General features: G+C 50.8%; 3 protein-coding genes across 3 annotated transcripts in view; all 3 read right to left on the bottom strand.

Moving 5' to 3' along the window:
• Positions 1-618: 618 nt before the first annotated feature.
• LOC306818535 (tetraspanin-7-like) lies at positions 619-3,431 on the bottom strand. Its single transcript, XM_079336169.1, has 9 exons — positions 3,250-3,431; positions 2,845-3,089; positions 2,374-2,562; positions 2,199-2,273; positions 2,034-2,129; positions 1,761-1,916; positions 1,437-1,520; positions 964-1,035; positions 619-827 (listed from the first exon to the last, which is right to left on the bottom strand). Exons 2-8 carry the CDS (start codon positions 2,923-2,925, stop codon positions 967-969), a joined length of 750 nt encoding a protein of 249 aa, XP_079192295.1. The 5' UTR covers positions 2,926-3,089; positions 3,250-3,431; the 3' UTR covers positions 619-827; positions 964-966.
• A 643-nt stretch (positions 3,432-4,074) lies between these two features.
• LOC306818808 (xanthine dehydrogenase/oxidase-like) lies at positions 4,075-6,608 on the bottom strand (the record flags this gene model as incomplete). Its single annotated transcript, XM_079336527.1, has 9 exons — positions 4,075-4,197; positions 4,281-4,448; positions 4,516-4,704; positions 4,855-4,920; positions 5,003-5,117; positions 5,216-5,268; positions 5,524-5,774; positions 6,053-6,203; positions 6,528-6,608. 9 exons carry the CDS (start codon positions 6,606-6,608, stop codon positions 4,147-4,149), a joined length of 1,125 nt encoding a protein of 374 aa, XP_079192653.1. The 3' UTR covers positions 4,075-4,146.
• Positions 6,609-7,757: 1,149 nt separating this feature from the next.
• Positions 7,758-16,603, bottom strand: part of xdh (xanthine dehydrogenase) — a 10,731-nt gene continuing 1,885 nt past the window's right edge. The window contains exons 4-35 of the mRNA XM_079336157.1: positions 16,581-16,603; positions 16,360-16,486; positions 16,221-16,282; positions 16,004-16,096; positions 15,839-15,919; positions 15,620-15,764; positions 15,205-15,297; positions 14,975-15,126; positions 14,793-14,886; positions 14,576-14,685; positions 14,308-14,492; positions 14,073-14,235; positions 13,913-14,002; positions 13,597-13,766; positions 13,382-13,508; positions 13,183-13,302; positions 12,965-13,061; positions 12,769-12,890; positions 10,994-11,127; positions 10,833-10,920; positions 10,575-10,661; positions 10,300-10,491; positions 10,075-10,220; positions 9,884-9,965; positions 9,683-9,778; positions 9,177-9,380; positions 8,899-8,951; positions 8,686-8,800; positions 8,538-8,603; positions 8,199-8,387; positions 7,964-8,131; positions 7,758-7,880 (exon numbers count right to left, since the gene is read on the bottom strand). The exon at positions 16,581-16,603 is cut by the window's right edge and continues 86 nt beyond it. Of these exons, the coding sequence (XP_079192283.1) occupies positions 7,830-7,880; positions 7,964-8,131; positions 8,199-8,387; positions 8,538-8,603; positions 8,686-8,800; positions 8,899-8,951; positions 9,177-9,380; positions 9,683-9,778; positions 9,884-9,965; positions 10,075-10,220; positions 10,300-10,491; positions 10,575-10,661; positions 10,833-10,920; positions 10,994-11,127; positions 12,769-12,890; positions 12,965-13,061; positions 13,183-13,302; positions 13,382-13,508; positions 13,597-13,766; positions 13,913-14,002; positions 14,073-14,235; positions 14,308-14,492; positions 14,576-14,685; positions 14,793-14,886; positions 14,975-15,126; positions 15,205-15,297; positions 15,620-15,764; positions 15,839-15,919; positions 16,004-16,096; positions 16,221-16,282; positions 16,360-16,486; positions 16,581-16,603 (3,725 nt within the window). The 3' untranslated portion in view covers positions 7,758-7,829. The remainder of the gene's footprint in view (positions 7,881-7,963; positions 8,132-8,198; positions 8,388-8,537; positions 8,604-8,685; positions 8,801-8,898; positions 8,952-9,176; positions 9,381-9,682; positions 9,779-9,883; positions 9,966-10,074; positions 10,221-10,299; positions 10,492-10,574; positions 10,662-10,832; positions 10,921-10,993; positions 11,128-12,768; positions 12,891-12,964; positions 13,062-13,182; positions 13,303-13,381; positions 13,509-13,596; positions 13,767-13,912; positions 14,003-14,072; positions 14,236-14,307; positions 14,493-14,575; positions 14,686-14,792; positions 14,887-14,974; positions 15,127-15,204; positions 15,298-15,619; positions 15,765-15,838; positions 15,920-16,003; positions 16,097-16,220; positions 16,283-16,359; positions 16,487-16,580) is intronic.

The following is a 16,603-nucleotide window of genomic DNA, read 5'->3' as shown; positions in this document are numbered from 1 at the left end:
ATACTTAATAAAACAGAATCAAGAGTTTTAATGTGGTCCTCTAAATCCCAACACGTCTCTTAACTCTTTAACAGAACATGTCATCAGACATTCAAACCCTCCAATGATGAGAAAAGTCCATCCTCTCCGTCTTCTGCCTGCTCAAACAGGCTGTTTGGAGATGTTCCCTTCATGACATCACAAAGGGCAGTAGCCCCTCCCCCAGGTGGGTGACACTCCCACAGCTAGGTGTTTGTTCTGCCCTCTGAGTCTGCCTTCTCACCGTAAACAATAGGACATGGAGCCAGAAAGCAGCGAGTACACCCGAGCCCTTCCAGAGAGGGGGCGTGGTCAGACACAGCTCATTTACATATTTAAAGCTACGGACACAGCTCATTTACATATTTAAAGCTACAGACACAGCTCATTTACATATTTAAAGCTACAATCACAGCTCAGGACCTGCTGCTTGCCGTACAGACACAGAAGACAAACCCGAAGAACTTTAAAGGTGTCTCTCTGTTCTCCTCGGAGTCAAGAGAAACGTTAAAAACATTTTAATCAAAAGTAGGTTTACAGGCAGAAATATCATCCAAACAGAATCACAGCGTGAGGTCATTCTGAAGTCATTTATTGTCATTACAGGTATTAATGATGCATGATGAGTTTATGTGAGCTGACAAAAAATCGACCAATCAGCTTCAACACAGAGACGAAACAGACGGAAAAAGGGAAATTATTTAATACCTCCGAAATAAATAATAAGAATCTCGACAGCTCAACCCTTTATGTGTGTGTGTGGGGGGGGGGGGGGGTCGTGGTTTCTATGGTAACAGGCACCCTCTTTCCTGTAAATAAATGAAATAAAAAGAATAAGTAATTTGAAGTCTGGAGAAAAGGATTTCAAAGCAGAGTATTTGTGTGTGTGTGTGTGTGTGTGTGTGTGTGTGTGTGTGTGTGTGTGTGTGTGTGTGTGTGTGTTACCTGTCACACCATCTCGTACTGGTTGGCGTTGATGAAGCGGGACAGACAGCAGGCCAGAGACATCCCGACCAGCTGAGACGGAGAGAGTTCATCGTTAAACATCAACCTTCAGTCTTTATTTCAAACATTTTGTCATTTCCCCTGCAGCTCTTTGAATCGGCCAATCACAGGCCAGAGTTTATCTGGAACGTCTTCAGAAGGCCGGCATGCAAAATGTAGTAGTTTGACGTCTTCACGCTGAAGTTCACGCTATTGATGACACGTTTAGCATGATGTTGTTTGGTCTTTCACACCTCAGCTGCTCGCAGGTGGACTTTGTGTTCAGGCTAACAGTTTCCCTCTGCAGCCAGTCTTTATGCTAAGCTACGCTAAAAACATTCTGCATGAATCTGTGACCATCTGCTTTAACTCAAACCAGGAAGTGAACGTCCCCTGTGTGTCCTGTGTACTGTTGTGTAGTACTGAGTGTGTACCTGAGAAAAGGCGATGCCAAAGGTCACTCCAGCGATGATTCCCATGTTGCTCTCGATGAACGACGTCACCAGCTCGTAACAGCCCTGCACATTTATTTCACATGTACACATTCTCATATGTTTTATGTTGGTGCACAAAATAAAGATTTGAATCCTTAAAACAACTTCATCCGAACTCTCCTGAGGGGCCGACAGCAGGAGAGCGTTATTGTTGTCACAGCTCCACACGTTTTTTTATTGAGCCTGCAGACCCATGAGATCCTGGACACAGCTGGATGTGTGTGTGTGTGTGTGTGTGTGTGTGTGTGTGTGTGTGTTTCTGACCTGCTTGTGGACTTTACGCACAGCCAGTGTGGTGTTCTTCAGATCTGCTGAGCTGCAGTCGGAGTAGCTGACGCAGCAGCTGGCAGGAACTCCACCGACGGGGAAATACACGCTGCTGAACCAGCTGGTGTAGTTATAGACGCCACAGCAGTGTAACTACGGAGAGACGGGAGGACACGTTCATCTGTTAGCTTAGCTTAGCATCGCTTGCTGGAGGAGATTCTGAGGAGGTCCACGTGTGGCTGCTCAGGAGATGATCATGAGGACACTCACTCTACGCTGAACGCCGTCCACAGCCAGACTCCGGTCGTCTCGTCCGTCGTATCTCATCACGGCGTCGCTGTACGTGGTCAGGAAGGTCCCTTTAATCTAAACACAGGATGAGTCAGAGCGAACACTCGTGTTTGTTCTCTTCACTTTTAGAAAACGTGTAAAGACCTCGTGGCGAAAGACGAATCCAGAGATTCCAGCGATGAGTTCAGTCATGAAGACGACGGACAGAAACACGGCGTACTGAGGAGAGGACACGAAGAAGTCAAGGACCTGAACACACACACACACACACTCACACACACACACACACACACACACACACACACACACACACACACACCACTTTGAGCATCCAGGGGCGGCCCCTGCAGATGGCGAAGCAGCCGAACAGTCCGAACAGGATGATGGCGAGCCCAGTGGCGGTGAGGACGTAGGGAGCGTTGGAGGGGGCGCTGGAGATCAACAACATGTAGGGGCCCAACATGAACTTCCACCATAAGCCCACCGACAGCAGCACCACACCTGACACCTGAGGGGGCGGGGCTACAAGTTAGACGTGTGTGTGTGTGTGTGTGTGTGCGCAGCAGTGACTGAGCCTCACATGACTCTGTAATGAGCTCTGACATCAAAGTGTTAAACTGACAAACAGATGAGAAGAGAAGAGTGACGATCTCGGGTCAGACTATTACCTGGAGCACAAACCCAGGAGGACTCATCGTGTAGATCACAGCGTTAAGAATCAATAAATACACAGGTGAATATTCTGTGTGTGTGTGTGTGTGTGTGTGTTGCTGTGTGTGTTGCTTCTCACCCAGAAGACGAAGGAGTAGAGCAGCAGCAGCGTCTTCAGACAGAAGATCACCGGTTTAGTTTCTAACCTTCTTGGAGCCATGATCCCTGTGAAGAGACGGACTCTGTCTCCGTCTGTCTCTGTCTGTCCCTGTCTGTCTCTATCTGTCTCTGTCTGTCTCCGTCTGTCTCTATCTGTCTCTGTCTGTCCCTCGTTGTCCCGCCTCTCTCACAGGACGCCAGCACACTTAGAAACAACAACCCGCACTGGGAAAAAAAGATAAACATCACTAAATATTTAAACGACCTCAAGAAGAATATTCAGAAAATAAATCACAGTTTGGATTTATATAAAAAAAAAAAGAAGAAGCAAAAATGAGTCACAAATAAAAACAGTAAACAACAAAAGAAAGATGCAGACACAAACCTGCTCACAGGATCTGTCGATGGAAACTCACCGGACAGAAGAGAGAAGAGTCTGAGAATACACCAGTGTGTGTGTGTGTGTGTGTGTGTGTGTGTGAACATGTGAGCCTCATTCCTCACACTCACCTCACAGTTAGCACAGAGCTGCTGCTGCACGTCTCCTCCAGCTTCAAACTTCACCAACAGTCTCTGTGCCCCATGCACAGATATTAGGCCCCGCCCCTTTAACCACACCTCCATGACACTAACCAGCTGGTTCAGCTGATAAGACTTTAAAATAAGGCGAGTAAACGTCCACACTCTTTCACTTTATTCTGTCATTTTTCAACACATTGACATTCTTTGGTTCTGTGTGACTCACACTGATTGTTTTACAGAGTGACAGTGAATCATGTTTCCTCCCTGAGCGCCGTTTAGAACACACACACAATGATCGTACACACACACACCATGATCGTACACACACACCATGATCGTACACACACCATGATCGTACACACACACCATGATCGTACACACACACCATGATCGTACACACACCATGATCGTACACACACACCATGATCGTACACACACCATGATCGTACACACACACCATGATCGTACACACACACCGTGATCGTACACACACACCTTGATCGTACACACACACCATGATCGTACACACACACCGTGATCGTACACACACACACCGTGATCGTACACACACACCATGATCGTACACACACACCATGATCGTACACACACACACCGTGATCGTACACACACACCGTGATCGTACACACACACACCATGATCGTACACACACCATGATCGTACACACACACCATGATCGTACACACACACACGAGAGCCCGTCTGAGAGATGAACGTGACGTCACAGTGGCGCCTCAGCGTCTCAGACCTGAACGGACCAGGGCGTGAAGGAGCCGGGCTCTGCAGGCGGACACTGCAACAGAAACACACTGTTCAGCACGTGTGTTTAAATAAAGCTTATTCAAACAGTCTCTTTCAGCCGTGATGATGTCATACCAGTTTGGTGAATCTGTCACTGCAGGCGTTGCGGATCCTCTCAGCGGAGGCGGGGCTATCCAACCTGAAGGGGCCGCTGATACCTGACTCCGCCCGGGAAGCACTGATGGCGTCTTTGAGGGCGTAGAAAACAGACGCCGCCAGAAAGAGAGGAGGCTCGCCAACAGCCTGAAAGAGGAGGAGTCATGACATAAACTCATCCGAACAGATTTGATGAGGTCGTCAGAGATCTGACCTTGGAGGCGAACACGGCCTTCTGGTTCGGAGCGTCTCGCAGCAGCGACACGGTCAGCTGGGCGGGAATGTCGCCAAACGCTGGGATCTTATAGGACCCAGGACCCCGAGTGAGGAGGACCCCCTGTGGAGAGTAATGAAGTTCCTCCAGCGTGAAGAGACCCAGACCCTGAACGAAGGCCCCCTCCACCTGAGCACACACACAAAGACCTGAAGGGGGCGCTGCAGGACAGTCACACGCAGTTTCATCATCATGTTGATTCATTTAAATAGGCAGGGCGGGGGCGGGGGCGGGGGCGGGGCGGGGCGGGGGGGGAGGGGGAGTAGGGGGGGGGCTCACCTGCCCGATGTCTATGGCCGGGTTCAGACTGTGACCGACGTCCATCACGATGGTTGTACTCAGGTTCTACAACATGAACAGGTGTGTTATAATACAGGAGAGAGTGACTGATGCACAGACGTGTCCACACGTGTTGTCATGGTAACACCTTGTGAGCGCCGGTCAGACAGTCCAGCTCCACCTCGGAACACGCCACTCCGTAGCTGAAGTAGTTAAACGCTCGGCCACAGTTGGTTTCAAAGTCGTAGCCCAGGTCTGGAGTCCTGAAACAGGAAACACTTCAACAAACTGCAAACACTGCCGGCCAATCACAGGAGGGCTGACACATGGGGGAGGAGGCAGCTCAGGTCTGTCCACTTACTTGTAAAAGCCGTTAGTGCTCAGGTTGACTCTGTCGAAATACGCTGCTCTCACCTGAAACACACACACACACACACACAGACACACACACACAGACACACACAGACACACACAGACACACACACACACACACACACACACACACACACACACACACACACACACACACACACACACACACACACACACACACACACACACACACACACACACACACACACACACACACACACACACACACACACAGTTCCAGTGCGCTGCAGCAAATTGTTTCAAATAGAAGAAGATTAAAGTTCTTGTCTCGCTCACCCAGTCCTCCCATGATCCTTTGGGGTTCTTGTTCTTGTACGGTTGCAGACGCTGGTTGAGAATCTCGCAGGCGTTCTGCACGGCGCCTCCGTTGAGGTCTGAGGAGGCGGAGGCGGCTGTGGGGCTGGTGTTAGGGACTGTGTTGGTGCTGGTCTCTGAGATGTGGATCTTTGAACAGGGGATACCCAGGACCCTGCTCGCAACCTGACACACACACACACACACACACACACACACACTTGTTTGTTCGGCTGCACACACACACACACACACACACACACACTTGTTTGTTCGGCTGCACACACACACACACACACACACACACACACACACACACACACACACACACACACACACACACACACACACACACACACACACACACACACACACACACACACACACACACACACACACACACACACACACACACACACACACACACACACACACACACACACACACACACACACACACACACACACACACACACACACACACACACACACACACACACACACACACACACACACCACTTTGAGCATCCAGGGGCGGCCCCTGCAGATGGCGAAGCAGCCGAACAGTCCGAACAGGATGATGGCGAGCCCAGTGGCGGTGAGGACGTAGGGAGCGTTGGAGGGGGCGCTGGAGATCAACAACATGTAGGGGCCCAACATGAACTTCCACCATAAGCCCACCGACAGCAGCACCACACCTGACACCTGAGGGGGCGGGGCTACAAGTTAGACGTGTGTGTGTGTGTGTGTGTGTGCGCAGCAGTGACTGAGCCTCACATGACTCTGTAATGAGCTCTGACATCAAAGTGTTAAACTGACAAACAGATGAGAAGAGAAGAGTGACGATCTCGGGTCAGACTATTACCTGGAGCACAAACCCAGGAGGACTCATCGTGTAGATCACAGCGTTAAGAATCAATAAATACACAGGTGAATATTCTGTGTGTGTGTGTGTGTGTGTGTGTTGCTGTGTGTGTTGCTTCTCACCCAGAAGACGAAGGAGTAGAGCAGCAGCAGCGTCTTCAGACAGAAGATCACCGGTTTAGTTTCTAACCTTCTTGGAGCCATGATCCCTGTGAAGAGACGGACTCTGTCTCCGTCTGTCTCTGTCTGTCCCTGTCTGTCTCTATCTGTCTCTGTCTGTCTCCGTCTGTCTCTATCTGTCTCTGTCTGTCCCTCGTTGTCCCGCCTCTCTCACAGGACGCCAGCACACTTAGAAACAACAACCCGCACTGGGAAAAAAAGATAAACATCACTAAATATTTAAACGACCTCAAGAAGAATATTCAGAAAATAAATCACAGTTTGGATTTATATAAAAAAAAAAAGAAGAAGCAAAAATGAGTCACAAATAAAAACAGTAAACAACAAAAGAAAGATGCAGACACAAACCTGCTCACAGGATCTGTCGATGGAAACTCACCGGACAGAAGAGAGAAGAGTCTGAGAATACACCAGTGTGTGTGTGTGTGTGTGTGTGTGTGTGTGAACATGTGAGCCTCATTCCTCACACTCACCTCACAGTTAGCACAGAGCTGCTGCTGCACGTCTCCTCCAGCTTCAAACTTCACCAACAGTCTCTGTGCCCCATGCACAGATATTAGGCCCCGCCCCTTTAACCACACCTCCATGACACTAACCAGCTGGTTCAGCTGATAAGACTTTAAAATAAGGCGAGTAAACGTCCACACTCTTTCACTTTATTCTGTCATTTTTCAACACATTGACATTCTTTGGTTCTGTGTGACTCACACTGATTGTTTTACAGAGTGACAGTGAATCATGTTTCCTCCCTGAGCGCCGTTTAGAACACACACACAATGATCGTACACACACACACCATGATCGTACACACACACCATGATCGTACACACACCATGATCGTACACACACACCATGATCGTACACACACACCATGATCGTACACACACCATGATCGTACACACACACCATGATCGTACACACACCATGATCGTACACACACACCATGATCGTACACACACACCGTGATCGTACACACACACCTTGATCGTACACACACACCATGATCGTACACACACACCGTGATCGTACACACACACACCGTGATCGTACACACACACCATGATCGTACACACACACCATGATCGTACACACACACACCGTGATCGTACACACACACCGTGATCGTACACACACACACCATGATCGTACACACACCATGATCGTACACACACACCATGATCGTACACACACACACGAGAGCCCGTCTGAGAGATGAACGTGACGTCACAGTGGCGCCTCAGCGTCTCAGACCTGAACGGACCAGGGCGTGAAGGAGCCGGGCTCTGCAGGCGGACACTGCAACAGAAACACACTGTTCAGCACGTGTGTTTAAATAAAGCTTATTCAAACAGTCTCTTTCAGCCGTGATGATGTCATACCAGTTTGGTGAATCTGTCACTGCAGGCGTTGCGGATCCTCTCAGCGGAGGCGGGGCTATCCAACCTGAAGGGGCCGCTGATACCTGACTCCGCCCGGGAAGCACTGATGGCGTCTTTGAGGGCGTAGAAAACAGACGCCGCCAGAAAGAGAGGAGGCTCGCCAACAGCCTGAAAGAGGAGGAGTCATGACATAAACTCATCCGAACAGATTTGATGAGGTCGTCAGAGATCTGACCTTGGAGGCGAACACGGCCTTCTGGTTCGGAGCGTCTCGCAGCAGCGACACGGTCAGCTGGGCGGGAATGTCGCCAAACGCTGGGATCTTATAGGACCCAGGACCCCGAGTGAGGAGGACCCCCTGTGGAGAGTAATGAAGTTCCTCCAGCGTGAAGAGACCCAGACCCTGAACGAAGGCCCCCTCCACCTGAGCACACACACAAAGACCTGAAGGGGGCGCTGCAGGACAGTCACACGCAGTTTCATCATCATGTTGATTCATTTAAATAGGCAGGGCGGGGGCGGGGGCGGGGGCGGGGCGGGGCGGGGGGGGAGGGGGAGTAGGGGGGGGGCTCACCTGCCCGATGTCTATGGCCGGGTTCAGACTGTGACCGACGTCCATCACGATGGTTGTACTCAGGTTCTACAACATGAACAGGTGTGTTATAATACAGGAGAGAGTGACTGATGCACAGACGTGTCCACACGTGTTGTCATGGTAACACCTTGTGAGCGCCGGTCAGACAGTCCAGCTCCACCTCGGAACACGCCACTCCGTAGCTGAAGTAGTTAAACGCTCGGCCACAGTTGGTTTCAAAGTCGTAGCCCAGGTCTGGAGTCCTGAAACAGGAAACACTTCAACAAACTGCAAACACTGCCGGCCAATCACAGGAGGGCTGACACATGGGGGAGGAGGCAGCTCAGGTCTGTCCACTTACTTGTAAAAGCCGTTAGTGCTCAGGTTGACTCTGTCGAAATACGCTGCTCTCACCTGAAACACACACACACACACACACAGACACACACACACAGACACACACAGACACACACAGACACACACACACACACACACACACACACACACACACACACACACACACACACACACACACACACACACACACACACACACACACACACACACACACACACAGTTCCAGTGCGCTGCAGCAAATTGTTTCAAATAGAAGAAGATTAAAGTTCTTGTCTCGCTCACCCAGTCCTCCCATGATCCTTTGGGGTTCTTGTTCTTGTACGGTTGCAGACGCTGGTTGAGAATCTCGCAGGCGTTCTGCACGGCGCCTCCGTTGAGGTCTGAGGAGGCGGAGGCGGCTGTGGGGCTGGTGTTAGGGACTGTGTTGGTGCTGGTCTCTGAGATGTGGATCTTTGAACAGGGGATACCCAGGACCCTGCTCGCAACCTGACACACACACACACACACACACACACACACACACTTGTTTGTTCGGCTGCACACACACACACACACACACACACACACTTGTTTGTTCGGCTGCACACACACACACACACACACACACACACACACACACACACACACACACACACACACACACACACACACACACACACACACACACACACACACACACACACACACACACACACACACACACACACACACACACACACACACACACACACACACACACACACACACACACACACACACAGAGGCGTGTTGTTTTAAGACTGAGGTACCTGGACCATCTTGGTGTGAAGTCCCTGTCCCATCTCGGTCCCCCCATGAGTCAGCAGCACCGAGCCGTCAGTGTAGATGTGGACCAGCGCTCCAGCCTGCACACACACACACACAGTCCCTGTGAAGCCCACACACACTGACCAGCTCACGCTCACGCTCACACTCACACCCTCGCCCTCGCTCACGGCTCAGGATCGGACCTGGTTGAGGAAGACTGCGGTGAAGCTGATTCCAAACTTGGTGGGGACGATGGCGAGGCCTCGCTTGGTCCACCGGTTCTGACTGACAAAAAGAAAAAGAGGATTTCAGCCGGCCCGTGTGTCTCACCTCTCATTGGTCAGTTTGGTCCTGTGTAGATCTAAACCACATAGATCCACATACATCTTGTTACCTGTTGTAAACGTCGACTGCAGCCCGCCGCTCCTGGTATCTGAAGCGGGACAGGCACTCCTCCCAGCAGCGGTCCAGAGTCATGTGATCCAGGATCTGGTTGTAGGGCGTTGACTCGCCTTCCACATACAGGTTCAAACGCCGTACCTGCAGGAGAACGGACTTGAGCTTGTACATGATCCCTGATTTGACACTGTGCCTTCACCTGTTCATCACGCCTGCTCACCTGCTCGGCCGGCAGACCCAGACTCTGAGCCACGTCCGTCATCCAGCTCTCAGCGACCATCATGCCCTGCGGCCCCCCGAAGCCCCTGAACGCCGTGTTGGACGGCAGGTTGGTGCGACACAGGAAGCCACGGCCACGAACGTTCGCCACGCTGTATGAATTCTCCATGTGGAACAGAGCGCGCTCCATGACCTTAACGGGGGAGCACAGGCGACATCATCATCATCAGAAGATCAGGACGAGACGAAGGACGTCTGATCAAAGTCAAAACTCACCGACAGAGAGAGGTCCATCGAGTTCCCAACATTACTGTAGTACGACACGTCGAGAGCAACCACCTTACCACTGCTCAGGTACCCCACCTGAGGAGGAGGAGGAGGAGGAGGAGGAGGAGCGGGAGCAGGAGGAGGAGGAGCGGGAGCGGGAGCAGGAGGAGGAGGGAACAACAGAGACAGTAAATAAGCTCTCTGTACTTCTCTTGAGTTAGAATCAGAGGTAATCCTTTAGTCGTCCAGCAGGGGGCGTGGTCTCACCTTGTATTTGCCGTAGAAGGGATGTCTCCCTCCTGTGATCAGCATGTCCTCATCTCTGTCCAACATGCACCTCACAGGTCTCTTCAGCCTGAACACAGAGAAGAGGACGCTTACACATTTAACTTCTTATCTTTTGATTTAAAGATGGCTGCCACACCTACTTGTTTGCTGCCATGGCAACCACAGTCGACAACACAGTGGTCCGACTCTCCTTCCCCCCAAAACCGCCGCCCATCCTTTTCACCCGGACCACCACCCTGTTAGCAGGGACGCCCAACGCCTTCGCCACAAGATACTGCCACACACACACACACACACACACACATCTGTAGTTTGTTTCCTGTAGTTTGTTACCTGTAGTTTGTTACCTGTCGTTTGTTACCTGTAGTTTGTTACTTGTCGTTTGTTACCTGTCGTTTGTTACCTGTCGTTTGTTTCCTGTCGTTTGTTACCTGTCGTTTGTTTCCTGTCGTTTGTCACCTGTCGTTTGTCACCTGTAGTTTGTCACCTGTAGTTTGTCACCTGTCGTTTGTTACCTGTCGTTTGTTACCTGTCGTTTGTTACCTGTCGTTTGTTACCTGTCGTTTGTTACCTGTCGTTTGTTACCTGTCATTTGTTACCTGTAGTTTGTTACCTGTCGTTTGTTTCCTGTCGTTTGTCACCTGTAGTTTGTCACCTGTCGTTTGTTACCTGTCGTTTGTTACCTGTCATTTGTTACCTGTCATTTGTTACCTGTAGTTTGTTACCTGTCGTTTGTTACCTGTCATTTGTTACCTGTAGTTTGTTACCTGTCGTTTGTTACCTGTAGTTTGTTACCTGTAGTTTGTTACCTGTCATTTGTTACCTGTAGTTTGTTACCTGTAGTTTGTTACCTGTCGTTTGTTACCTGTCGTTTGTTACCTGTCGTTTGTTACCTGTCATTTGTTACCTGTAGTTTGCTACCTGTAGTTTGCTACCTGTAGTTTGCTACCTGTCGTTTGTTACCTGTCATTTGTTACCTGTCATTTGTTACCTGTCGTTTGTTACCTGTCATTTGTTACCTGTCGTTTGTTACCTGTCGTTTGTTACCTGTAGTTTGTTACCTGTCGTTTGTTACCTGTCGTTTGTTACCTGTCGTTTGTTACCCGTAGTTTGTTACCTGTCGTTTGTTACCTGTCGTTTGTTACCTGTCGTTTGTTACCTGTCGTTTGTTACCTGTAGTTTGCTACCTGTCGTTTGTTACCTGTCGTTTGTTACCTGTAGTTTGCTACCTGTAGTTTGTTACCTGTAGTTTGTTACCTGTCGTTTGTTACCTGTAGTTTGCTACCTGTCGTTTGTTACCTGTCGTTTGTTACCTGTAGTTTGTTACCTGTCATTTGTTACCTGTAGTTTGTTACCTGTCATTTGTTACCTGTAGTTTGTTACCTGTCGTTTGTTACCTGTCGTTTGTTACCTGTCGTTTGTTACCTGTCATTTGTTACCTGTAGTTTGTTACCTGTCATTTGTTACCTGTAGTTTGCTACCTGTCGTTTGTTACCTGTCATTTGTTACCTGTAGTTTGCTACCTGTCGTTTGTTACCTGTCGTTTGTTACCTGTAGTTTGTTACCTGTCATTTGTTACCTGTAGTTTGTTACCTGTCATTTGTTACCTGTAGTTTGTTACCTGTCGTTTGTTACCTGTCGTTTGTTACCTGTCATTTGTTACCCGTAGTTTGTTACCTGTCGTTTGTTACCTGTCGTTTGTTACCTGTCGTTTGTTACCTGTAGTTTGTTACCTGTAGTTTGTTACCTGTCGTTTGTTACCTGTAGTTTGTTACCTGTCATTTGTTACCTGTAGTTTGTTACCTGTCGTTTGTTACCCGTCGTTTGTTACCTGTCGTTTGTTACCTGTCGTTTGTTACCTGTAGTTTGTTACCTGTCGTTTGTTACCTGTCGTTTGTTACCTGTCGTTTGTTACCTGTGTTTTGGAGGCAGACTGAGTCGACACAAAGAGCTCCATCTCTCCTTCTTCTCGGGGAACAGCCAGCGTGACGTTTGTCTCCAGGTAGAAATGTTCTTGACCTCCGATGTGCATCTCACCTGTCAAAGATCCAATAACCAATCAATAATCAGGTCCATCAGTATCACCTGGAATCAGGAGGAGAGTGTCCTACCCTCCAGGATGTGGTCGGCCAGTTTAAACCCCGCCTCCAGGTCTCCATTCTGGATGGTTCTGATTGGCTGATAGAAGGACTTGGCAGCGATGGCTTCCTGTCAATCAGACCAACACAATCTTTTGACCTTTTTTCTATTCAAGTTGTGTTTTTTTGCAGGTAGCTAGGCTAACTGCAGAGACACAGACACAGGTGTGCCCAGGTGCTACTGGTCTCACCTGGATGGTGATGATTGGCTGCAGCTCTTGGTACTGAACTCTCACAGCTTTGGCTGCTCTCTGAGCGTGAAGCTGTGTGTCTGCCACCACGGCACCAATGATGTGACCCACGCAGGTCACCTGCAGAGAGGAGGCACCAGTCAAACACCTCGTCCTGACAGAGCCCACCGATTGGTTGATAGGTCAGACATGAACATACCTGCCGGTGGGCAAAGACAGTCTCGTCATATTCGATTGGCCCAGTGGCGTTGCTGCCGGGGATGTCATCTGCAAACAGACAGCTGACCACGCCGGGCATCCTCTCTGCTGCCGAGGCGTCTACGGAGCTGAGACACACACACCTGGTCAGTACAGGGGTGTGTGTGTGTGTGTGTGTGTGTGTGTGTGTGTGTGTGGTACAGGTGTGTGTCTTACAGGATGTTAGCGTGTGCCTTCGTGCTGGTTATGAGCGCCAGGTAAAGCTCGTTCTCGTACAGCGGCACATCGTCGCAGTAAACGGCCTCACCCGACGCCTGCTTCAGAGCCGACAGATGCATCATGGGACGGCCCACAGAGTCATCTTGGCTCCGCCCCTTTGGTACGGCCTGATTTAAAGGACAATTATGTTGGCCGGTTTGCTTGACAGCACAGGTACGGCGAGATCAGCTTCTGTTTTTTCATCATTTCAGTTTTTATTGAATATTAATCATTTTAACAGGTAGGTCCGTAACCATGACAACCAGAGACTGACCTGGTACACCTGAACACTGGACGGAGTCTCTGGATGATAAATCTCTGCAGCGCTCAGACAGTCTGAGGAGACCTGGTCCACGCTCACACCCTGAGAATAAAAACAACAAAATAACAACAAGTCAACAATGACATCATCAACACCCCGAGCCTTCACTCACCTGGAGGCGGAGCTTCTGCAGCACAGTCAGGTAGAACTTGTAGAAGAGGCTAAGGGTCAAAGTTCTCCGGTACGTCACCATGCCGCCAGGTGCGGAGGGGTCAAGGGTCATCTCCTCGGCCAATAAGGAGCAGGCCTCCTGCAGAAGCTCCTCCCCCCAGCGCCTGAATGACATCACACAGAGTTACTGTATCGTTCCTCAGACTTATTTTGAAATTCATTTGAGAGTTTGTTACCTTCCCAGAAGCCCATTGGCCGTTTTCTTCGCCAGCACGGTGGTCGCAGCCATGCCGCCGTAGCTCAGCCTCAAGTCCTCGACGACATCAGTCCCGGGGGTGAAGGTGACGCTCATCGCCGCGGTGACGATGCTGATGTCATCCTCACGACGCGGGGACTGTTTGAAGGCGGAGACTAACTGAAACTGAAGACGGAGAAACAGGAAAAACGCAAACGTCAGAGCCTGAAGATTGAGGGAAACGGTTGCCAGGGTGACGCTGTATCTACCTTCTTGCTGTAGGGGATTTCTACGGACAGCAAGATCTCCTGCGGGCGCAGAAGCGTCTTCCTGTAACCCGTGAAGAAACCGTCATCCATCCGAACCACGCGGCTGCCGTCTGAGCGTCAGAGGTGGAAGGTTACAGTCACCGTGACGAGCGCCGCTCAGTGCACGCTGAAGTGTGTGTGTGTGTGTGTGTGTGTGTGTGTGTGTGTGTGTGTGTACCTCTGTCCATCAGAGTGAGTCTGCAGCCTGCTGCCATAAACACAGGGTTGAGGTCTGATATGGGGCTGGCTGTCATGATGTTTCCTCCAACAGCCTGATGACAATAAAACAACAGTTTGACTGCGTGGCGTTCTTTGAGGAGGCGGGACTTAGCTGTTTCTGCCTCGCTCCATGCTACTCACCGCCACGTTACGGATCTGAAGCCCAGCGAACCAGCGCAGCTGTTCCAGGACGGCGAGGAAGACTTCTGTCTGATGAGGAGGAAGAGTTTCTACAGCCTCCTTAAGCACCGCCCCCATGTGGCTGAGCGTGCACGCCGCACCAAACGCCACACCTGAAGACGGAGAGACAAACCTTCAAACGCCAGATTTCAAGTTTCAATCCAAAGAGAAGGATGAGTGTGCGTGCTCACCGTCCTGCGTGTGTGTCACTGAGTTCAGCTCAGGGATGAAGGCTGGAGCCAGAACGAGCGGGTACACCATGTTCTTAAACTTCACCTCGATACCTGAGCACACACACACACACACACACACACACATGCACGCACACACACACACACACACACATGCACGCACACACACACACGCACGCACACACACGCACGCACATACACGCATGCACGCACGCGCGCACACACACACACACGCATGCACGCACGCGCACACACACACACATGCACGCACGCACACACACACACACACACACAGTGAGAATACAGCTGTGTGTGTGTGCGTGCGTGTGTGTGCGTGTGTGTGCGCGTGCGTGTGTGCGTGTGTATGTGTGTGTGCGTGCGTGTGTGTGTGTGCGTGTGTGTGTGTGTTACTCACCCACTTCCGTGTTGCCCACCACCACTCTGGCGTCCGGATGTTCCCACTTCAGACGCAGAAACTCGTCCAGAGTGTCGGGCTGCAGCCATGACGCCCGGTCGCCATGGAAACGCAGCGAGCCCGACCTGTGCTCTTTAGACAGAGACTGGACGAGAGGAAGGAGGATCAGTGTGCACGGCTCGCTGCTTCAATGATGGTCGTGTGTGTTCTGGCTCTCACCATGAGCTCGGGGGGGAAGATGACCTCCTGCGTTGGATCCAACGGCGTGAAGTCAGCCGGGTTAAAGAGAGGCGTGGCCTCCTGCTGTCATGAACATGCAGAGTGGTTAAACGCCATCACTCGCTGCTGAACACGGGATGTAGATTTCTACATGCTGAGACTCACTTCACCATCTTCCTTTGAGCTCTTCTCATCTGCGTTCCCATTGGTCATACAGCAGCCGTCCTCCCGCCCCCGGCCGCCGCAACACCCGCCTTCCTGCAGGACGAGCAGAGCGGGTCAGTGTCAGCTCTGAGGCGAGCAGAGCGGGTCAGAGCGGGTCAGAGCGGGTCAGTGTCAGCTCTGAGGCGAGCCCACCCAGTGATACTCTGAGCTCTCTCACCACAGTGAAGGTCCTGTAGGCGTCCAGGATGGGCCGGTACCCGGTGCAGCGACACAGGTTACCTGAAAAACACCTGTTGTTACTCTGAGGGTCACATGACTCGTATGATCGCGTGATGTGAGGGAGAGCTCATCAGCACCGTGGAAGGCCTCCTCCACGTCGGCCATGTTTGGTTTGGGCTTGTTCCTGAGCAGAGCGTACATGGACATGACGATGCCCGGCGTGCAGAAGCCGCACTGAGAGCCGTGAGCCATGGCGATCCTCTCCTGAGGGAACACGAGACGTCACGACACGCCCGAGCTTCTGTCCAATCAGCTTCCTTTAACAAAGATCTGACGCTCCTTCACTTTCTGTTTTTACCTGAACAGGATGGAGTTTCCTCG

This window comes from Symphodus melops (assembly GCF_947650265.1).
Source record: "Symphodus melops genome assembly, chromosome: 23".
Classification (NCBI taxonomy): Eukaryota; Metazoa; Chordata; class Actinopteri; order Labriformes; family Labridae; genus Symphodus; species Symphodus melops.
The sequence above is the reverse complement of the archived record's forward strand: the minus strand, read 5'-3'. Positions and strand labels throughout refer to the sequence as shown.

Coding starts and splice junctions, on each gene's coding strand:
- LOC306818535 (XM_079336169.1), bottom strand. CDS start 2,925: ATGGCTCCAAGAAGGTTAGAAACTAAACCGGTGATCTTCTGTCTGAAG. Junction 2,563..2,844: donor TCTACTCCTTCGTCTTCTGG/GTGAGAAGCAAC, acceptor CCGCCCCCTCAG/GTGTCAGGTGTGGTGCTGCT. Junction 2,130..2,198: donor GATTCGTCTTTCGCCACGAG/GTCTTTACACGT, acceptor TCCTGTGTTTAG/ATTAAAGGGACCTTCCTGAC.